General features: G+C 24.8%; 1 protein-coding gene across 2 annotated transcripts in view; it reads left to right on the top strand.

Annotated features, from left to right (window-relative positions):
- The first annotated feature begins 6,395 nt into the window (after positions 1-6,395).
- LOC129619293 (ecdysone receptor-like) overlaps positions 6,396-25,324 on the top strand; it is a 52,262-nt gene continuing 33,333 nt past the window's right edge. For both annotated transcript variants that reach the window (XM_055534476.1, XM_055534475.1), the window contains exon 1: positions 6,396-6,836. In XM_055534476.1, coding sequence (XP_055390451.1) covers positions 6,500-6,836 — 337 coding nt within the window. In that variant the 5' untranslated portion in view covers positions 6,396-6,499. The remainder of the gene's footprint in view (positions 6,837-25,324) is intronic.

A 25,324-nucleotide genomic window follows, 5' to 3' on the forward strand; every position in this document is an offset into this window, starting at 1 on the left:
TATTAAAATATGAGATAAAATTATCATAAAATATTATTTATTGACTGTACCGTAGTATTACACACATTATATGCATAGGCCATAGCATCCGTATATACATATGTATGTATGTATGTATAAAATTAAACATGTTATGTTACGTATGTGTGTATGGTATACTTATAAGAAAGGATGATGAAATGTTATTGCAAAGTTATTAAATTGCCCACAGTTTTGTATTTTGTGCAAACCTGGCGAAATTTTATAGATAATGGCACGATTTTGGGAGAATCTGTAATAGATGAATGTAAAAATTTATTGCGATTGTTAAAATGCAAAGAAAATTTGGACTAAGTAACAAGATATCGCTCTCCTTGATGTTTGTTATCCCTGCATGCAAGGATCCTGTCATTGAATATGTAAACCGATGAAAAAAGTTGACGATAATATATGAAGAAAAAAATGAAATTACACATACTTACATGCATTGAGATCTCCTGTTACTCAACTAGCAATGAAGGGGTGGGGGGGGGGGGGGGGGGGGGTGCTTTAAGTATGCAAGTATTTCCATACGTATGTATATACAAACATATGTTTTTAACTGTTTAAAAAAAGATCAAAAATGTTGTCGAATGCGTAAATTAATTTCTATGCATGAACGTTTATGTTGCTATTCTTACCACATTCAGATATGTACATACATATGTACATATGTAGGTATGTATACTTGTTTTATAATGTATTCCTTTATTTGTATGTTTTATTTTATGCTGATTTGATTTTTATTGATTTAATTTACATATTAAAATTAATGTACATACTAACATACATATGTACATATGTAGACATCTTTAAAAATGAGTGAAAGAGTAAGTGAGTGGGTTTGACATTAAAAATGACGTGTCGTCTTCTTAATACTTCTTTTTCGTTTTTTTTTCTTATTTTTGGGAGCCAAAGAACCAAAATAAAATACAAAAACAAAAAATGACGAGAAAAAATTTTTTTTTGTTTTTTTTTTTTTGTTTCGGAATTGAATTTGGAATGGAATTTTTAAAAAAATTCTTAAAAACGAAAAAAAAAAATAAAAATTTCGATTTCGATTTAATTTAAAATTTTTTATTTTTTTTCTACTGATTTGTTTATTGTCATCTCTTTCTGGCTTAAATTTTGAAATATTCATTTGCTGACTTCGTGATTTTCTCTTTCTTTCGCTCTTTCAAATCACATAAACTTTTTTGACTGATAAAAAAAACTTTTTTTTGCTCTAATATTTTTCTTTTTTTTTATTGTTGTTCTTTTCTTCAAGTTTTAAATGCGTTTTGGCAATAAATTTTTTTTTGTTTTCGTTTTGTCTAACCTTTTTAGTGTTGTCCTAACAAATACATATGCAAATTTTTGGTAGAATAGAAAAAAAAAACGAACGAAATCAAAATAAAAAAAAATGAATTAAAAAAAGCACACCACATTTGAACAACATCAAAAAGTCATTGCTTTACCTTGAAAGATAACAGCAGAGAGCTAGCGCAATTTTTATATTGTGTTGACAAAAAAAAATAAAGAAAAACAAAAATAACGAAACAGAATAGAACAAAAATAAGATAGAATAAGAAAGAAAGAAAAAATAAACAGTTTGATAATAAACGCAATTTTGTTCGAAAAAAAAAATTATGGGTGAAATAAGGAAAAAAGAGCACATACATATGTCTGTACACATGTGTATAATTAAGTAAGTACGATGTAATGTTTAACAGCAGCAGATCGTAATTCAATGTTTGATTGCTTGTGTTTATTTGTTTTTTTTTTGTAGTAAGTGTAATTAAAGTCGTTTCTGCTGTCAGTGTAGATATGTCAGAATGTAATCAGTAATTAAGAATTACAGGAAGGAAAAGAATGATTCTGGTATTGATAGTGTTTGGTTACGTCAAAAAAAAAAATATTAAATGCAAATGCAATTGAGAATATCGTACTCCGTGTTATTTAAGTTTGTGTAAGCACTTGTACATGCATTTCATTAGTAATGACGCCGTGTATATGTATGTACATAATGTTGCATGAACGTAATTGGTGACATTACATTTTTTCTATTAAAGTTAATTTGATTGTAATTTCATTGATCAAGATTTTCAAAAAATACTTCATTATAAAATTTTAATTCGTTTCTTTCTAATAATTCCCTGTTCGACACCTCAAATCGTTATTAGAATTCAAAAAAAAAATTTTTAAATTACAGTAAAATATATAATTTCTATTTGTATATGTTTGTTTTGCAAATGCATACTTAGAAACATATACATATGTATACAGTCGGAAAATGAGTTTCCGAAAATTTCCGAAAATTTCGTATTGAAAAGGACATGAATTTAGTAGTTATAAAGGTAAATGTCATCAGAAATGACGTGACAATTTTTACATGTCAAGGAGAATTACAGTTTGGAGAGATTTCATGTTAAGTTTCCAAAAATACAAAAAAAAAATTTGTTAAAGGTGCAAAGTACTTTAAAACCGTTTGTATCGTAAAGTAGAGCTTACGTAATCTTGTCTTGCAAGACTTCGTATTATAGGGGTTTTACTGTACTCACACATTTCACATATGTTTTTATTTTTATTCTCTTTTTTATTTTTATTTTTTTTATAAAATTCACTTTCTATCTGATTTTATTTTCTGTTTTTTTTTTTATAATTGTTAATTATTTTATGCATTACTTATATAAAATGAATTAAAAATATTGTTTATATATTTAGTTTTCGATTCACTTTCTCTTTCAATTGCAAATGAAATTTTTAGATGAAATTCACTTTCTATATTACGTGAAACAGAGACGTAAATGAGTACACATATGTACGTATGTGCACATATATGTGTATTTAAAATGTTCGCTCATTTTATTTTTTCTTATGTGTTTTTATTTAAAAAAAAAAAAAGCATTTTTTTTAGTTTTTATTTTTAATTTTTATGATAGCAAACAATAGAAATAAAATTATGATGCATAATATTAGAGTTGAATATCCTGTTGTTTAAAATTAAAAAAAAAAAGAGCAGAAAGTAAAAGTAATTATTAAATTCAATTACATATTTGCATTTTAAATTTGTGACATTTAATTTAAAATATGTGATAAAAAAATTTGTTTGAAAGAAAAAAAACAATAATGAAAAAGATTACAATATCGTTCACTTAACTATTTTTGGTGTGCCTACGCATACATAAGTAGAAGACGAATTCATTTTAAAAATTTCGTTGAAAAATTCCGTCCCGAAAGGAGTTTCGTTAAAAGTTTCGTTAAATTATTCGTTAAATATTATTGTAAACATGGGTACGTTGTATGAATTCGTGGTGAAAAATAAAAATAAAACTTAACGAAAAATTATGAAACTGGAAAATAAACCAACTTTCCCTTAATTAATAGTATTGAAAATATTTTTTCTTATTGTGTATTGTGTTTTATTAGGCTTTGTATTATGAATTTATTGTGAATGAAGGGTATGAATAAATTTTTCAAATTGGTTAACCTTAAGAAACTTAGAATTAAACCTAAAAATTCAAAGTTTGGTAAATAACGCTTAAAATTAAATAATATGTAGTGTAAATTTTACCTGAAATTATTTTTAATTTTATTGCCTTTTTTTTATAAAACAACAGAATTTTTGACAGAAATACTAGAAATTTGACAGAAAAACTAGAAATTTGTTCAAAAAAAACAGAATGAAACATGATTGAAATAAATTAAATTTTTGAAAACATATTAATTAGGAAACTAAAATTTAAGAATGAATTAAAAGCTTTGAAAAAAAACAGAATAAAAAAATAACAAGTAAAACAGTGTGAAGTAGAGAAGAAAGCAAAATTCATTCAAATCAAGGACAATTCTGATAAGATATGAATGCGTTTTTTTATTTTTATTTTTTTTTGTAGAAAAAAAAAAAAAACAAAATAAAATTTTAATACAGAAATGATAGCTTAACACAGAAAGTAAATTATCACCATATTTATAATACCATTGAAATTCATTACCATATAATTACAATATAAATCTGCACACAAACTTACATACATGTACTTATTTATACAATAATATGAATTGTGTGTTGACTTTATAAATTAGTACGTAAAATAAAATACAACATTTGCACAATATTCAAAGATTAGGATGAATAAGAGTTACCGTTACGGTTGTAATTGTTCTGTGATACTAAACGGTACCACTGCATTTTCTCTTGAAAATTTAAAATATGCGGTTAAAAGAGCAACTATGTGATCGATTTTCAATATTGAATTTTCAACAAGTAGTGCAATACTGGTTTATAATTTTAATGAAGATTTGAAAATTTTACTTTTGAATTAAATTTAAATACTAACAGGAATCTATATCTATAGCATACAATTTTAACTGTTCTATTTCGGCTTCTTTATCTGTAGCATTTAATTTTTATTGTTCTTGTACAGCTTTTCTAAAACATAACTTAAAGAGTCACCCACACTTAACTTCAATCATCCGATTTGAGATTCGTCTAAAAATTCATTTGGTTTTGAGTAGAATCTAGAATTCTTGGAACAATTTTTGTAGTAATCAAGCGCTGAAGATTACTTACTTAGTAAGTGGAAAAATAATTGCTTTGCAAAAAAAAACACAATCTGCTCAATCATACTTAACCATTTTCTTTTGTATAAAATCAGTGATTTTTTAATTTCTGCTACTAAAAGAAATTTTAAATTTATAGATATTGCAACGGTAACACTAATTTTGTTACTATATTTTCGTTACTGTTTTATTTTAGAATTTAAATTGGGAGACTATAATGTTTTCTATATTCGTAGATAAACACCATACTACATAGTATTTACAACATGCTTATATACAACATACAATAACAGCATTTGTATTATATTTGTATTTATACAATGTATTCATGGACATACAAATGTATGTATATTTATATTAATATTATTATATTACTGATAATGATAAGTGCATTTACTGATAAGGATTTACTGTAAAAATGTTGCTCATTTTTTTTTCCTTTTCTGTTATACTCAACTCATTGTATTTGCTTATTGCTATTTTTTTATTTATTTATTTTTTTTATTTTTTTTTTTTTTTCAAATCCCTCTCATTTTCACTCACAAAACATACATATACATATTGTATGTATATATATGTATACTTTTTTTTTAATATTAAAAATATATTTATAAAAAAATTCTTTAACTGTTATACTTCACTAGTATTTTAACTGTAACAACACCGTTGTATTAGGGGCGAAAATGATTTTTTGCGGAAATTTTTTTTTCTATATTAATTTGATTTTTTTTTCTGTTTATTGGGATTTTTTTGATTGTTAATTAAAAAAAAACAACAACAATCGCACATATACAAACATATAAAAACAAGAGTAAGCAGGACAAAAAACTAAAACGAAAAAAAAACCGAAAGTGCAATAAACTTTATTCGAAATTTCGAGGTCAATTTTTGGAATGATTAATCTCTAATAAAAATAATCTACATATTTAAAATAATTATGAAATTAAAATTAATTTAAATTTTTGTTGTTTTTCTTTTTTTAAAAAATCATTTATTTACAGTTATCTCATTTAATTGACAGAATCAGAATTTATTAATAACAATAATAAAGAAAAAAAAAACATAAAAATAAAATAAAAATATTGAAGATTTTTATTGAGAAAAAGGAAACCAAAAAATAAAACATCGAAATTCGAAATTAATCGCCGTTCGTTCGTTGTTTTAAAATTTTTTTTTACTTTTAATTTATTATAAATATAATGAAAATCAAGAAAAATTAAAAATTTTTGTTATTATTTTTTTAACAGTATAAAAAATTAAAAAATTGTGATAAAAAATTATTTCTTTTTTTACAAAAAAACAAAAGCAAAGAAAAGTAAATAATAAAAAAATTAAGAAAAAACCTGACGAAACAAAAAATTAAAATAATACAAAATGCGCTATCAAAGCGCCATCTACAAACAACGTAAAAAAAATATTGAAAGTTATAAATGAAACCAAAAAAGGAAAAAAAAAATTTCTTCGTTAAAATTTCGTTAAGTTTTTAAAAAAGAAAAAATTCTATAATTAATATTAATTTTTTTTTATTATTTTATTTTTATTATTATATGTATATACATATATATTTTCTACACAAAATTCTTGTATAATATTTATAAATCAAAACAAAAAAAAAATAATTAAAATTTAAAAAAGAAAACGCACAAAACAAACAAAAATTAACGAAAATTAAAATTTTTTTTTACACACCTATAATAACAAATAAGAAAGAAAGAGAAATAAAGAGAGAGGAAGAGAAAATATCTTCGTTCTTTATCATCTCACCACTGTTTTATACCAAATATACAAAAAAACAGAAAAAATTAAAATAAAAGAGAACAAAATTTTTTTTGAAATTAAAAAAAAAATTCAAAAATTCCATTTTATATAAAATTAAAAAAAAAAAAGAAAACAACAAAGAATTCATTTTTTGTTTTTATATAAGAATTTTTTTTTCTGAAAAATGATGAAAAGACGTTGGTCAAATAACGGTGGTTTTACATTACGTATGTTTGAGGAATCATCATCAGAAGTAACATCATCATCAACATTAATGCCATCAGCAATGACAATGTCACCGGCATCATTAGGTGGTTCACCAGAATATAATGGACAAGATTTATGGTTATATGATGATACACAATATACAAATCATCAACATAGTGTTATAACATCAGTTAATGGTTGTACACAAATACCATCACAAACAACAATAATACCATTACCATCAATGCAAACAAATTTAAATCATGATATTAAATATCAGCAAAGAAGTAATTCAGCTAATTCAATATCATCAGGTAAGGTATTTTAACAATAATAACATAAATAATGTGATCTTATACAAAAAAAAAAACAATATTGTATAAAATAAAATAAAATTTTGAAATTTTATTACTCAATATTTGTTATGCAAACAATGTGTCAATCCACATTATGTCCGAACATAATATAATAATAAGCTGTTCAAATTATTGCTACAACACAGCTATAGGGATTCAGTTACATGAAATGTCAAAATATTATTATTTTATTATTAATGAAATGTCAAAATATATTAAACTGATTTCAATTCAGTTGCATATAGACAGCTGCAGCAATGTAAAATCGACAATATTGCAGATTTTGAGAAAATTAAATATTTGCCGCTCAATATATCCGATTTTAATTGAATGACAGATGTCATTTCTTATTTTAAATTAAAATTAATAAAAAAAAACAAAATAGAGTTGTTAAATAATGTGAATATGACGAAGCCATGCATATTAAAAAATTCAACAATCGTATATAGTTGGGCAGAATCCAAAAATAATATACTTATTTTACTACAATTGTGTAGTAAATTGTGTGGCTCCTGCAATTCTGTTAAGAAATATTAGGGCACAAGTTGAAAAAATTTTTGTAAAATGAAGCATTTAAACGTTATCATCAGTCAATATCGTAATTTTACATAGAATAATTTTTGAAAAAAAGACCTTATTAACTTTCTATGCCAATCCATGCATTGGTTGTAAACATCAATTATTTTTTAAAATACATTTTTCAATAACTTATCAATTGTGTCTAGTGACGCTGCCGGCCAAATTAACTTTACGTTCTCTTCAACGTTATATTTAATGAAATTTCTTTAAGAATATTTTAATTTGGAGGTAGAATGCTAAAAAAGAACACAAAATTCAATGTTAATTTTAACTTTTTGGAAATTTTAGTTTGAGAGAGGAATTAAGAGAATTAAAATATTTACACAATAAGCAAAACGCAAAAAAAAAGCAACCCAAAAATAACTATAAATTTTAATTTTATCATGTTATTTAAAACTACAGGATTAGAATGTTAAACCAAAAATCCATATTTTGTACCTGTCCCAAAAAAAAATACTTACCTGATGAAAATCATTTACCTACCTATACATTTCCTTAAAATATTATTTTTGGGGCTCTTTCTTATCTCCTCTGCAACAAAGTATGTATACAGCACGGTACGACTTTCTTATAAATTATGCCTTTATTAAATTGGATTTTTTATGTTCCTATATCAAATAAACTTGTAATGTAGGTATACATATATATATATATACATATACAGTTGTGAATATAATTATGTATTTATTATACTTGCCAACAATATCTCCTTATTAAAAGTTATTTGAGCGGATATCAAAATAAATGAGCAAAAACTCAAAACATTTGTAGGTTTGACTAAGGAAGAAGTGGTAGAACTTGACGGGTCCGGCTGGATTACTGTAAAAAATTACAATTAATTGAGCATAACAAAACATTTTATTAAAAATAAATTTTTCTTAAATTAAATTGTTGTAAACTGGGATTATTATCAAAAAAGATATTAAGTTTTAATAAAATTTGGTAGGAACTTTTTTTTTTTGTAGATGACGCACACAGGAAGCTTGCAAATTAATTGTAATTTTTTTGCTCTTTCTTCTGTTTTCACAAACAGAGCGATTTTTCGCAGCGAAATGTCAAAATTTATATAGAATACGCATCCATATATAAATAGAACTGTCCAGACTGGAGCGAATTTACCGAAGTGAATTTAAAAATAATTCTCAGTTAAGAATTGAGAAACCGTCTCTAAATACTTAAAATACTATTAATAGCGCATTCTTTTTATTTACCTTCCTTGCTAGTTTTAATTGATTTGAAGAGCAGTATAAGATGACAAACAAAAATTTAGTACTAAAATATTTATAAACAAAAAAGCTCAATCAGTTCCCCCTGTCGTCTCTTCTTACCCTCCCCTTTCTAATTGAATGTAAAATGCTTTAATTGATTTTTCGGAGAATATTAAACGATTATTTTTAATTGCTACCTGATCAGTCTGCCTGCTTAAATATACTACTTAACTTTAATTATTTCAAAAACCACTATAAAAAACAAAAACAGTAAAAAAATTTAGGTCACCAACTTACTTAAAGGTTTGTAGTGTGCTCTAATTTATTACTTTTTTTTTTATTTATTTTTGTGTGTCCTACAAAACTAGTTTCCTAGTTTTTGTTCTCCAAATTATTATTATTATTATTTTCGAATGCTTTTTCGGTTGTTATTTTTTTTTATTTAGTTCAATGGCAACTTAAACCCCTTTTTCAATTCCATTTTTTTATAATTTTTTTTATCGTCGCAAAAGATTAGTTGATTTGCTTTTTATTTTTATGATTTTTATTTGTGAGATTTTTAATGTTATCTTTTTATTTTAAATAGCGCAAAAATACCATTTACACAGGTACTTACCTCTAAATTCTTATGAAATAGCGGAGGGTATTGGAGAGGGTTGAGACGGAGGGTTACACGCATTTTTTTTTTGCTTTTTCAATATTTATTTTGGGGGAGGAATCGGGGTTTACCTTAGAGACTTCTTCTCTTAATGTACATATATGTATCTAAATAAAAAGCAGTTAATAATGAAAATAAAAAACTTATGTAAGATTAGAGTGACATTGATCCCCAATGGTTTTGATAAAAAAAAACCTTTGCTTTTTTTATTGTTTTTGGGTATTTTTTTTTTATATTGTTCTATGATAAGATATAAAAAAAAAATTGTTTTTTATCTCAAAAATTTTTCGCATTTTTTGTTTGCTTTTTCTTGGCTGTTTTCGGGTAGCTAGATTTCGCGAATTTTTTCAATGTTTACAATTTGAGCAAAAAAAAAGCGAATTATATTAGAATTGTTGAATTCGCCTGATAAGGAATTTTTATTTTGCGATTTTTTTAACTTTTCTTTTTCAGGTTAGACTTACTGATAAAAAATTTGTTATTAACACTAAATTAGAGAATGTTGTATCTTCAAATTTTAATTATTTCCAAAATAATATTCAATTATTTGTACGAGAATTTGAATTAGAAAGCAAATTTGTTTGTAATTGGTAATCGTTGTTGAGAAAGAAGTATTGATGTTTTGTAACGAAACAAAGTTGCCACATTCTCTGTAATTTAATATACATAATGCATAATATTATAGTATGCATTTTGACAATATAGCCACCTACTGTATAATAGAAACGACATTTTTGTTCTAGCATTTTTAATGATGAGTGTACTTTCGTTTTTCGTGTTTGCGTCCCTAAATTAAACTAAAGCGCCTATTCGCGAGGCAAACTCTAACGTATAAGAACCGAAGCTCTGAGAGAATGGCCGAAAAACAATTTCTAAAAATGTTAATATTGTTTTGTAAAAAAGTTTTTTTATTCGCCCTGGCCAATAAAGTTCTCAAAGTCAACCACAAAATTTTAATATTTAAAATACAAATACATATTCGCAATTAAAAGTTTTAAATTTTGTATGCGAATTTTTTTTTTATTTTTACTCATTAAATATTTGAAATATTTTTTTTTTTAGGTTATAATTTTTTTGACATGTTTTTTAAAGGTGAACACTTTTTAAGTTGTTTTTTTATAGAAATATTCGATATTAATTCGAAATTATATATACTCGTAAGTGTCGCCTAACCTAGTCATACATATACATATACATATATACCTATATTTAGTACAAAAAAAATCCTATTTGACAGATAGGAGGATATGTAGGCAATTTAATTAAGATTATAAGCGAATTTTGAATTATTTTCTTCGTAGTACATTTATGTATGTAGTTATGTATATGTATATTTTTAAAAGATTATTTCCAAAAATTTAATAATAAAAAAAATGTTACAAGGTTAGTATGTCATTACCACCATATAATAATTTTATGCGTTGTTATTATTGTTGTCGCTTTAATTGTGTTTGTTGTCGTCGTTGTCGTCACTTTAACCATCGTTATTGTCGCAAAATTTTTTTTATCTTCATTATTGTTTATAAGTACATATAGTGTACTTCAATTTTTTTTTATCTTTTTTATTGGAAATTTATGTAAAAAAAATTGTATTTACCGTATGTACATAAAGTGTTATATTCAATTTTTGAATGTGATAATAAAAATGTTGAGTTCTTATAAATAATATAAAGAAAAATTTCCCTTATATAATAAAATCCAGCATCCATAGACATTTATCCAGTATTTTAACGCGGCGAACTCTAATATTTAATTAATTGGTTATCACTGGCACTAATTGGGCACTTTGTGGACCATTCGTGTAGATTTTTCCATGATGAAGATGAAACGTATGAGCATATTCTCTACATTTCTGAATTTAATACAAGATATACGAAAATTAATGCGGTATGTTGGCGGCAAATCACAGATTTCTTTCTATATACTTGTTATACATTTGCATATTTAATCCAAATATCCAAAAGCGAAGCAAAAGCCCGCGTTCTTTAAAATATTATTTTCAAATTTTTTATATTGTTTAAGAGTTTTTTTTTTTATAAACAAAATATTATTTAATTAAAATTTATGTTTTGTATATACAAATGAAAATTTAGAATTTTTTAATATGACCCAATTTTTTTTTCGGGGGTTTGAATTCGGTGTGTGTGTCTATTTGCGCGCCTCTTAATTTGAAACGTTTTTTGTTTATCTTTAAATTAAAACTTTTTTTTATTTTGCTATGTTATTTTTTTTTCTTCTAAGTTATTAAATAATAAATTTTAATATTAGATGTGATTTGACCCAAATTTTCCTTTAAATATAATAATTTTTTCGAGGTCTTCTTTTTTTTTTGGAAGGGGGGAGTCGTTACACAACCTCTAGGTAGATTAAGATAAAAATTGAAATTTTTATTATAAAATATTTCCTTGCTTAATTGTAATAATATTTTTAGGATAGAAGAGAATTTTTGTTTTAGTTGAACTTATAAAATTTTAATATTTGTGTATATAATATAAGTATACTAAGTGCGGAATCCCAATTTTGCACATATACCCCTTCTTTTTCATGCGTTCAATATAATAATTTGCATCAAATCAACTTCAATTAAAAATTAATTTCTACTGGTAGAAAGTTATAAAAAAGAGTTACTGTTTATAATAAGGTGTTCAATGAGCTAGTTCTTCTATCAAGCGGTAGACTAAAATCACCAACGTTTCACCAATGGCATGTTCCCCCGATGTAGGTCAAATTATTTTGCAAATATTTGAGAAATAGATCATATTTAACTTTAAAAATGAACGTCAATGCACTTCAGTTTTAAAATGATGTTGCTAGCATTATATGTCTGATTCAAACATGTTTGTTAAACTCCGACCAAAATTTATTCCATTTTTCATTATTGCAACTATCCAGGCACAAATTTATATTGTATATTGTGAATCATATATTGATACCTTGTGAATATTGTGAATTTATTAAAAAATATTTTGCAAATATATTGATAGCAAATTTCTCAATTTTAATTTTTATGATTCTCTTAAAATTGCGTATCATATACATAAATGAATGGCTCTTCAACAATTAAATCAAATGAATCATAAACCCCGCATTGTAAATAATCATGTGTTCCAAATCTTAATGTTCATTGTATATAAGTCAAATAAAATTAAGAAGAAATTGAAAATTTCCCAAAATTTTTTTGGTTTTTCCATTTATAAGTTAGTAAACTTACTTGCTATATTTTTTTTTTTTTTTTTGTTTTACATTACTTTGTACAGGTATTAAAAATATATACTTACATACATATGATATGATAGCCAACCTTGATTTTTCCACTGTAAACTTTTGACATTATTATTAAAGCAAAAAAGAGAAAAAAGTAGAAAAAGAAAAATACTGAAAAATCGTGATCTCTACTTTTTTTTTGTTCCACTACATTTAGTCACTAAATTATTGTAGCCAATATGCCAGCCAGCATTGCCAGCATATGGTACACAAGTTATAATATTGAAAAACGTCATTTAAAATTACGAGCGAGTAGAATTGTAAACTTTTTTTATTTTCTTGCTTCTTTTTCTTTTTTTTTTTGCTATTTAACAATAATGGTGTTGTAACTTTATTTTTATTTCTTAAATGTGAATTACTTACTATCAGTGCTGTCGTTTATGTGGTAATTGCAGCAGATTATGAAATTTGGGCAACGTTTACTGCACTATTGCACCTCTAATAGATTTACTTCAAATTTAATTTAAATTACACAATTTTAACAAACATAACAAATTACAGATACAAAAAAAAAATTGGGTTTTTTCTTATGTGGGAAGGATTCAAATTGCAATAAGGACTCCTACTGTAATTTAAGTAAATTTTCTGCAATTTGAGAGACCGATTTACTGCAGTTTAAAAAGTGGAAACGACAGCATTGATTATCATTGGAAAATCTTTCGAGCAAATATATGCCAAGCCAATATGTATGGGTTCTATGTGTATGTACCTAGAAATTATATGTGTATTAATAAGTTTGCAATTTTCATACAGTGCGACTCACCTTACTTTTTTTATTTTGTTTTGCTTTGACTTTTTAACTTCTTTAATTTTATAATAACAAGGATTTTAAAAATAAAAACCAAAATGTTTTATTTTTTTTTCTTTTTGAAATATTAGTTAACTGACTGGCAAATGCGTTATGGTACACCATCAGAATTTTTAATTCATATAATGTTCTTGACTTTATTGCAAGAAATTTTTTTATACGTATTAGGCGCTTATAATTTATAAGTTGATTACCTATGTGGCTATAATAATTATAAATAATATCCCAGACATGCTTATGCGGATTGGCCAAATAAAATATGATAATAATAGTAAAGTAAAATGTTACGGCAATAGATTTATTTATTGATATTTACCCTACATACAGTTCATATTACATTTCAATGTATGTGATTTTGCTTTTTTTTCGTCTATTATTAACCCTGGAATATCTGAACAACTTTAATCTGTAATGAAATCTATGTAAATGCTTAAGGACTTTCATACCGTATGCAAGTACACACATGCATACTTCAATATTCACTAATTTAATAAGTAGTAAATATTGACGTATATTTACTTTCTTTATTAATGTTATTTTTTTTTTAATGAAATTTGTAAACAACGTGTTTACTTTTGTAAACAGGCGGGTTTACATAACAACTTTTACATCAATTACTGGCACTAAGTTCGCAAGCGGAATGAACGTATGTATATGTATCATTTTTACATATATGTCGTGATTTTGTTCTCAGTAAATGTCAAGATGTGAAACATGGATTCAAAAATTTTTAAAACAAATTGTAACAATTCAATTGTCAACTGCATGACAATTGAACTGCTTATATAACATTAAAAACTAAAACGTACAATTATGGGCACATGTGTACGTCCTTTAGGGTTAAAATGAATATAAAAAATATTTTACGTTTTATTTTTGTGGGTATATTTTACTAGTATGAACTTGAGAGACTCTTTTAAATTATTACACATATTTTAAATTTTAAGTTAAAGTAAAAATGTCAAAAAGAAACATTTTTTAAAATGCCAAATAATATGCGTGTAGTTATGCAGAAACACGATGTATGTTCATTAAAATTATAGCACTGTAGAGTTTAAAATGTAAACCAAATCCAATGATTTTTAATTACACACATGCGTACCAATTTATGTTTGTTTGCTTTTAAAAGAAATACATATGTACAATATTAAATCAAAATGTCAAATAAAAAATGAATATCGTAATTTACAAAGTAATCTAAAACGTCTCATAATGATTTTGATTAAATTGTTATGTTCAAATGAAAATTTTGATTGAAATATTTGTTAAAAAAGAACGTCTGGGTTTTCTGTCATTATTTTTGAATTTGAATTAAAGCGTATATTTTTTTTTAGAATTAAAATTAGAAATGCGTTAAGTATCAAATTTGATTACATATTCGTAATTGGAGTAATTAACAAGGTGTTTGCACGCGTATGTATTTTATATTATGGAGAAGTTTATATTTAATTCAAAATTTTCAAACTAGCCTCGTCCTTTAATCAAATAATATTTGTTTTAGTAATATTTCCAGTTATCTTATTTAGTTACCCATCATAGACACAATCCATCAACAATATTTGACATCTTCACTGCCTTTGACACAAATCCTCCTATATCTTATAATTTTTTAGTGAAGATATCATTGATCATAGGGATTTTCACTTCATTTTTTATTTTAATTTTAAGATTTTAATATTTAATTTATTTATTTAAAAAAAAATCACTATTTTCATTTATTTTCGCCTTTTCTTATTTTATAGTTATTCAAATATCATTGGCCTAATTTTCTATATTCATTTATACACAATATGAATTCTAAGAATAAATAAAAAACAATCGTATAAAATAAACACCTCTTCTATAATTTATTTTAAAAATGTGTTCAATATCATTTTTTTTTCTTGTTTTTTTCTAAATGGTTTTTGATGGTGATGTTGATAATGTTGCTACTGCCACTTTTTTTTTGATGATCTCTGTGATTCTCCTTTTACATTTGTATGTACATAAGTAAAATGATATTGAATATTTGAGAACATGTTATTCGTACAGGCATTAGGCAGCCCGAAATACACGAATAGTAAAATGTAGTTCATTTCAAACATCATCCTTCTAGATTTAACTAGATGACATAAATCAAATCAGCACTGATTTCTAATTTATAATGTTGTTAAAAAAATAAAACATTTTTAGAATTTTTTTGCTATTTTTTTTTTAAATTAAAAAAATTGAGAAGAAAAAATTATTTTTTTTTTTTTGTTTTTGTGCGATTTGACGTTTTTCATTGTTGACTTTTTTCTCTTTTTTTTTCACATAAAACGTGATTGACCTCGTAATATTCTCGTTTAATTTATACACATACTTGTGTATATGCATGTACATATGTAATGCAAAATGTAGTTATTCATAAAATTTTATGAGATGCTAAGTGAATATTTTGCGCTAATTTAATTATAGAAAAGCAGAAAAATTTTTAGCGAGAGGAGGAGAAGAGGAGAAAATGATCTTTTTATGTAAACATCCATACATTTAAAGATTTTGTACACTGCAATGATTGAGTGTTAATGATATTAGAGATTTTCATAAACGCAATATAGCAAAACGAATAACGTGGTATACATAAAAGCAACACAATATTTTTGACAGTTGTATAAAAATAAAAGAGTAAAAGTGATTTAAGTGCGCACCAAACATAACAATTTTACTAATATTCATGTAACACAACAGAATTTTGAATAAATATCACAATTTTTATAAATTTTTCTAGTAATATGACACATTTTCAATTTTGTAAAAAGTACAATAGAAAAGTAGAATAGATTTTTACGTTAATTACGCAATAAGCTATACGTAGCACGATTCATGTACAATGTAGGTCAAGGTATTAACGATTAAATTTAATTTTTTCGTAGAAAAATTGATTTTACAACAACAATATATTTTTCTAGTAATACATTTTCTGAGATAAAAGTAGTTTTTGCAATGTCAAAATGTGCTAAAAGAGTACAATAAAGAGTATATTGCATACATATGTACATACTTAAATAGAAATCCCCACATCCATCCACATTTAAGTACGTATTTGTGTAATTATTACAAATCGACACATTTCAATATTTCACTCTTTTTTAAGATAGAGAGTATTGTGGGATCCAAACCACGAAACAAGTGATAAAACGATTCAATTTTCACCCCTCAGTTGTACTATTATCAAGTTAAATGTGTCGTCAAGTGGACAGTTTTGTCAAGAATGGCGTATTTTAACAAAAATTTAAATATAAAAGAAATATTCTAGGTATGTACCTAGTAAAATATAAAAGTGAAGTTAAAAATGCTCTTTTTTATAGCACAATGTACCGTAATAATCTTATAAATAATATTATATATGTAGACATGTTTGTATGTATATACATATGTTGGTAAGAATAAAACTATTTCTTAAAATAATTTTTGCCATTTGCTTTTTTTTTTAGTTCAATGCGTTCATAATTAAGTACAAGTTCACTTGAGTAATCTAATGATTCATATGTATATGTATACATGTACGTAAATATTTGCATAGAAAATTTATATAATACGTACATACATACATATGTACGTAATTTTGCACACATGTGTAAAAGAATATTTAATAATAATAAAAAATGTTTGACGTAGAAAAAAATTTTTTTATTTCACTCACTCTCTCATAAAAGCTTACACTAATAATAATCAAGATGAGAACACACAAAAATTATTCTTTTTGCAATGAGAAAAATAATAAAAAAAAAATTTACTAAACAGCTTTTCAGTTTTTCATAGAAAAACATTTCATAAATAACTAGAATATCAGAACAGAAATAAAAATAACAAATAAATAAAAAAAAAAAATAAATGTGTCATTAACCCAGAAAAAAATTAAAAACAAAGTTAAAATTGTACAGAGCTACATACATATAGCTACACTTACACTTGTATATTTAAAAATACACAAAAATTAAATATAGCGTTTCTGAATTTCTGATATTGATGATATAATATAAATTATATATGCATGTTTGTATATAAACAAAATATACAATACAATTGAAAAAAAAATATGTATATTCATACATGCATACGTCAATAATATTCTAATAAAATTATAATAAAGATTTTTATTAAAAGAATAACAAATACGAAAGAAAAAAAAACTAGATTTAAATTGTTGTGTTGCGATAGTTAAATTATTATATCACTCACTTCATATGTTCACAAGTACCTTGCTTGTATGTCACAGGCCACAGCATGATATAATACAACATAACACACTATCACACTGTAATCATTGAAAAACTGAGTTATTTATTACTTTTGGTCAAGTAGGTAAAAAAGATTATTAATGGCTATTTCGAGAATTTTTCTATAAACGAGAGCATTTTTATGATTTCCGAAAAATCTGCACCTGTTGGCTATTTTACATACATACATACATACAGACATAAGTATTTAACTTCAATTGACTGCTATCACAATGACTTTCATAATTTATTTCATAACATAATCAATAATTAACTTTGTTATAATTAATGCATAAAACAGCAAACAAAAGTTGAGAATAAATATGTATGCATTTTATGATATTTGAATAATATGGAATTGAAATTTCTGAATGAACAATATTCTAAAACGCCTTTGATACAAATTCCCTATTTTCCTAAAGAGAGTAAAATAATTAGCTCTCTCTCATTCTATCTTTCTGTAAAGTTTTAAATATTTAAGGTACTGTTTACATATGCATTCCTACGATAAAATCTAAGATTAAATATGCTATAAAGTCTGATGACAGTTTTATATTTCAGACTGAAATTATCTCATATATTATAAATCTCATATATTATAAATATTATAAATTATTAAATTGTCATTTAGACTTTATGACAAAATTTGATAATTTGTCGCAATAATTATAACCAAAATAAAAATTAGCCGACCACTTCTCAAAACTTCCGCGAAAAAATTAATTTTCGCCATTTTTTTAGATCCCGTGTCAGTCGAATAATTTCTATTATTTGCCGCCAGGTAAAGTTTGATGTCAAACGGGATTTACGTACCTATACGACTTTTCATCAGATAGAGTAGTTTAAATTGTAGATTTTGTCAGATGTGTAAACTTACTGTTGACACTTCTGAAAAAATTTTTAGCGCCTCTAACACTTACTTATCCAGTCGTACAACTTATTTTTTATTTAAAACTTTTAATATAATTTGCTCCAATTTTATTATTTGCCAAAATATTTAACAAAAAATTTTCCCTTGAGATAAAAATTTTATTATTAAATATTTATGTCTATTTATAATTATGTATACATATGTGAACATACATATAAAAGAATTGTGGTCTACATTGAATTCCAATGTCATTTCTAAATAAAATATAACAGCCATACATAAATACTATGTGCATACATACATATGTACATATTATGTTAGCTGAACTTCCTTATTAGTTACAAGTCTTACTAAACTAACTGTAAATATTTACATTTTTTGTCTCACATACCAAATTGCTAGTTAAAATTTAAATTTTATTTAGTATGTATGTATGAACGTAAATAGATAATGTCAGTATGCTTTTATATGTAGATATGTGTGTATTTGCATGCCTACATTAAGTAATATAAATTAGTATATTGGTATATATTAAGTGCACGTACAATAAATAATCTTGTATATTGAGATAATTTTTTGTAAATATTAAGCAAGATACGTGCAAACACCTCCCAAGGTCTAGTTAGTTTGAAATTTTAATATGTAGTGCCTTGCTACATACTTTCATTTTCAATGCTGTCTTCTTATCTTTTTTGTTTATTTTTGTTTTTTTAAATATAAAATGGCAAAACGTGTGGCAAGCAGTAAGACGAGTACAAAATTCAAAATAAGAAAAATAAAAATAATTTGTTGTGTTACCTGGGCTTACTACTTGAAATTGCCGTACCTGATAATATGTCATCGTTTCTCTGTACATATAATTTGTACATACACATACATATGTACATACTTATTAATAGAATTGTAAAATGTTGTTAAAGAAAGTGAAATCGCAACTTCTTAATTCGAATGGAAATCAAACCACATTTTTTTTCTTCTTATTTTTCGATTTCCACACTTGTTTTCTTTGCAATTTAGCAAAAACACTACTTTATTTGTGCATGCGTACATACTTGTTTATGTACATAATTGCATATGGGTACAAAAAATACATATTATGTATAAATTAAATTTTAGTTCACAATTTATTGTTTTACAGTGATTTGTAAAATTTCATGATGAGCTTTCAGAAATTTGCTTTTCGAGAGTGTTTGTCATCATAATTCCACAGAAAACTAAAGATGGGTGTAGGCATTCAGCTCTTTACGTAAACTGTTAAATTATTTCCTATTTACTTGCATATATGAACTATTTTCGACTGTAGTAACAGTATTCTACAATTAAGGTTGATAAAAGTACAATATTTTACAATTAAAGATACATCGTTAGGTTTGTGTTGAATTTAGAAATTCATTTTATAACGTTAAACGTTCAGACGTTTGTTAAATATTTTCAAAATTTTGACAAAAATCTAGAAAAATCAGAAAAAAAATTCTCTAATGCTCTGATTATCAGTACTCCATTAATTTTTTCTGTTACTGTTGAGCACTTTGAACAGCATTCTTGAACAACAATTGAATGATACAAAAAAATTGCAAACTCTTATAATTTTTATATTGAAAGCTTTCAAAAAATATTGTTTTTATTATTAAACCGCCATTGTTTTTTGAATGAACAGTTAAAATACGTGCGAATAATTAATAGTTGATAAAAGTAAGTAAATTAATTAAAATTAATACGATAGTGTGGTAAAATTGTTGAAAATGAATTTCTCACGATAGGTGAGAAATGAGAAGAGTAGAGAGCAGAGCAATGAAATGAAAAATGAATGGAAAAAAGAGAAATGTTGGAAAGTAGGTCATAAAATTATTACAACAAAAATTACTAAAAGAAGCAAGAGGAAAAAAAAATCAAAAATGTAACTGGTTGGTAACTTTGAAACTTTCAATCGATCTTTCGTTTCGTTTCTTTTCGTCTCTTACACTTTCATTGAAATGCTTAGTGTTTGTGAAAGTTTTCATCGTTTTGTTTTCTTGTTTATTTTCATTGTTTTTATTTTTTTAATGAAATTTCGATTTCTTTTGAACCTTGTTGTTGTTTTTGAATTGAAACCTTAAACGAAATGAAAGTAGGTAGGTAGGCTTGACTTGACTTTATTTAGTGGCGGCATAGCAACCGGAAAATTTAAAAAAAAAAATGCCAACTTGTAACAGTAATATTTGTTTGTTTTTTTTGTACTTGAACTGGTTTTCTTATAAGTAAAAATTTAAAACAGTAGGTTACCATTTGAGAGAGTCAATTGTATAAAAATTTCTTACATTTTGTGGAAAAAGAAGGGAAAACAAAAAGAGCACTCACTCACTCATTCAATACAATGAAAGTGAATTTGCGATTTACGCTTACTTTCTGGTCTGTCATGTCTGTTAAGCAAACAAAAACCAAAATTGGGGTAGGTTTTTTTTTTACTTTTTGCACTTTACAATGTAAAAAAAAATTTTAATAAAAAAAATTCAACAGTTATTTCGTTTGTGACCTTAAAATGATGCAAGTTTATGCCAATATGTAGAATATACATACATGGGTACGTATTTTGTAGCATACGTAATATTTACATACATACACACATATTTACTTTAAGACTTAAGAAGCGCATTTATTGTAATATGAATACAATTATAGTAAATTATTGTATGAATTTCGGAATATTGAGTAATATTGAAAGTAAATGTCACAACACAATGGTGAAAAAAAGAAATAAATTTAAAAATTTGAAAATTTAAAATTAAAAACAGTGGTGGGGTTGGCGGGAAAAAATGTACGTAGTTAAAAATAAGAAGAGGTGTTGTAATGTCATTGTTGCACAATTATATGACATTCATTTTTGTAAGTATACACACATTGTATGTATGGATATGTGTATACATAATTTATTTGATGTTAAATTTTATGAAAAAAGTATTGTGCTGAAATGTATTCAATGAAGTAAAATATTATTGTGCAACAAATTATAAAATTACAATAATAAATTTTTATTAAAGTATTGTTTTTTTTTACAAGAAAATTAATTGTTGGAATTTTTTTTTTTGAATAATTGGAAATTTAAATTTACTCTAGTTATTTATCAAGTAATATTAACAAAAGTCAGTCAAACAAGCCTTTAATTGTTAGACGTATGTAATCCAATATAAATTAATGTACAAAACTAATTATAAGAACAAATTTTATCATTGCTTTACCCAAAAGTTTTTGCTTTTCAAATTTAAACAGTTCTTAATCTTCCAAATTGTTTGCTTAGAACCACAAATATTTTCGCTTGCATAATAAGTGCAAAAGAGTGTGGTGAGTCATCTAGCGTTAGATATAGAAAATAAACCAAAATTAATATTCATTGTCAAGTTATTATATATGTTCCATCCCTAGTATAAAGTTAACATAAAAATTTCGAATATTTGTACGAAAACATGTTCCAAAAATGGTTTGCATACAGGCATATTCGACTGTATATTTGTAAACCGTTGATCAATCACAGCCCGCATCTTGTTATTTTGTATCTCTAAAACTAATCTGATTGAAACAATTCGTTTTCACGTACACTAGAAAGTCATTCTCACCATGTTAGTTTATTTTACTTTTTAATTACAAACATACATTTGTACCTGTTTAAACCTAAAAAAAAGAAAATGTATCAAAAAATACAATTACAGAAAAAAATTTAAAAAAAAATGTTCTTACAACACAAACACAAAAAAAACTTCCTTTGTATCATAAAAAGCAAAGTTTTTGCTTTTCTTATTTTCATTTTTTAAACTTCCAGCCTTGAGGTAGATCATTGATTTTTAGATGAAAAAAGAATCTCACCACATTTTCATTTACAAAATATTATTTGTGTGTGCAGGCTGGGTTGTTTATTCATTTTATTATTGTGATTACTTTACTACTATGCATCACTGGATTTTAGATGATGAATAATGATACCAAATAAATATTAATGAAAAAAAAAGCAAAAGCAGAAAAAAATGTAATAAAAACATTTTGAGTCTTTTTGAAATAATTTCCTAATGTTGATCAGCACACTAAAAAATTCTCGATATAGAGCTTCATAATCTCTTATGTACATTGAGAAAATCCCGTGAATATAATTTTAAAATAATAGTCATTTGCAAAAACCAATACGATGAAACAATAATGTGACACATATGAAATATATTTTTGACAGTTGTTAAATAAAAATTGCTGCTATTTTAAACTCACAATATAAATATTGCGTTTATGAACAAAATATAATATTTTGTATTTGTGCATAAATACATACGTGTAAACCACTTCCCAATATGTCAAAAATCAGACGATAATGTCAATCACGTCAAAATCTGTTGATTTTGCTAATGAAATTTAACAATTTTTAATCACCATTTAAAAAAAAATTCAAGAAAAAAACATAAAGTAATTATCATTTGTGTTAGTAACGTATATATATCATAATATTATATCGTACTTTATGACGCGTAAGTAAATTCTTGATTGTTATTAATTATTAAATATTATTTATGGATTTACGAGATTCATTTTCTCTAATATTTTTCTCGAATTATCATTAAGTTTATTAAAATATGTTTCTTAGAATTAAATAATTAAAATTAATGAAAAATTTATAACTTTTAATTTCAAATTCGCTTCCGCCTACCGCAAACAAATTTGCTTAATATTTTGCAAAAAAATTGAAACGTACGACCTACCCTACCTACTTAGTATTAAGAGTTGAGGGCTAAAATCTTCATAAAAAAAATGAAATTTTTTCATCTTTAAAATTTTTTATTACAACAATTCAACATAGAAATTGGCTTTATGACGTGTTTTTTCTCTCTTGCATTATTTTTTTTAAGGGGAGAGAAGAAATAAAAATGAGAACGACCCTTTAATATATTACTTAATGCATACATGAAAATTAAATGAAAAAAATACGAGCAAGTCTATTTGTAAATATGTTTATAATAATATGTTCGTATGTACATATGTATGTATGATAAGATAACATTTGTTTTGTTGTATTTTTTATTATTTATATTGTAGTATCCTTGGTCAGGGACCTTCCTTTATTAAAACATATTTTTTTGTTTTTAATATTAAAACAAAAAGCAAAATAGCATTGATCGTAAAACATTTTATTCGTAAATACATGGATGTGTGTGTGTATATTTATGCATGTATGTAAAGTAAATATTACCTACATTTATGTACATATTTACATTATAAATTGTATGTAATTTTTTTAATATTGTTTTCATAATAAATTGTGTAATCATAAAATTTTTACAAATAGGGTGATTAAACTATAAAAAATTCATTACTAAGGTTTTTTAAGTTGTACTTCAAGTAACATTTTGTATTTCTACCGCTCTTTTAATTTATACCAGGAACTTCTTGGAAGGACAACTGTAAAATTAAAACTTTTTGCAAATTAGCAAAAAGAGATACTCTGAATTTTAATTATTTAATTAATAAGGACAAAGAGAAACAAACTTGAATTGTGTTACATGAAAATAAATTACACTTCGAACTTACTTTTAAGATCTTTGAATTTATTAAATGATTCACTAATAGTCCCATCCCTGTTTATGTACTTTAAATAATTTATGTAGTTTAAAATGAAATTGTGCTTTATAATTATTGAGGAAACAACGGATTATTGACATGTCACGTTTTTAGGATAGACTAAAGAATAAAAGAATATCATTCTTGGATTTTTAGAGGTTAAGATGCGCACGACTTATTCATCTAGAAGCAAATTTAGTTTTTTTTATATTAAAGGCTCAAGAAATTTCGTAAATCAAATTTGCCTGATTTCCCATCTGTTTATATACTGTTTTACTGTTATATGCTGTGCTATAGAAGTGATTCAAGTTCGACTGAAGTGATTTCAATAAATCTGAGTCCACTTTGACTATTTGTTGGATCAATTAACTTTTAGTCAGGTCTCCGGAACTATGGATTGGTTTATTATTTTTAATCATTTTAATTATTGATCATTTTCCTGAAATTTTCTTAAATGCACATATGAGCTCAATCTAATGTAGCTACTCAGCTTTTCGAGAAAACCAGGTGTAAGCAAATGAACTTATACAACGAACCGAATTCATATTTACTTCAGACAATTAATCAACTGGAAAAATTTTTCAGAAAATTAAAGCTTAGAATCTTTAACCTTCTTTGAAAATATGTCAAAATAATATTTGATTCTTTAGAGGAACTAATTAACAAATTTTTTGGAGAATTCAAGCCCCAGATAGTGGGCTTCCTCTGTTAAGAATCAAATTTACACTTTTCGAGGTTTATTAAAAGATATTTTTCATAATCTTGCTTCTCTAAAGTACCAACATAATTTGCAATTGATTTTGTGCTGTTCACATCAGATGTTTTCTCTTCAACAATGTGAATTATCTCTGAGCACACTGCTATTCAAGCTATTACTGACATTTTAAAGCTTTAATTAACTTTTATAGCTTTCATTGTCGTCTTTATTTTTTAAAGAAATTTTTTTACAATTTTTACAAACTTTGCAAACTTCTACCTTTTGATGTTTTGTCTTTTTCTCTTTCTTGTTTTAATTTTTTTTATTCAATAAATATTTAATTACCACTCACTTCTACTTCAGATAATTTATGGCTCACATCGTAAAAAAAAAGAAATCAAGTGGTTTTGTTTTTTTTTATGATACTTTTGTTTTACAATCGTAAATGGAATTGCTTCAAATTAATAATAAAAATGAGAGAAAAAAAACTCATTTTTTTTTTATTTTATTATTAATTTTCCTGACAATATATTTTAATTATAATTTATTTTT

The sequence above is a fragment of the Condylostylus longicornis genome, unplaced genomic scaffold (genome assembly GCF_029603195.1).
Source record: "Condylostylus longicornis isolate FDR11 unplaced genomic scaffold, ASM2960319v2 ptg000011l, whole genome shotgun sequence".
NCBI lineage: Eukaryota > Metazoa > Arthropoda > Insecta > Diptera > Dolichopodidae > Condylostylus > Condylostylus longicornis.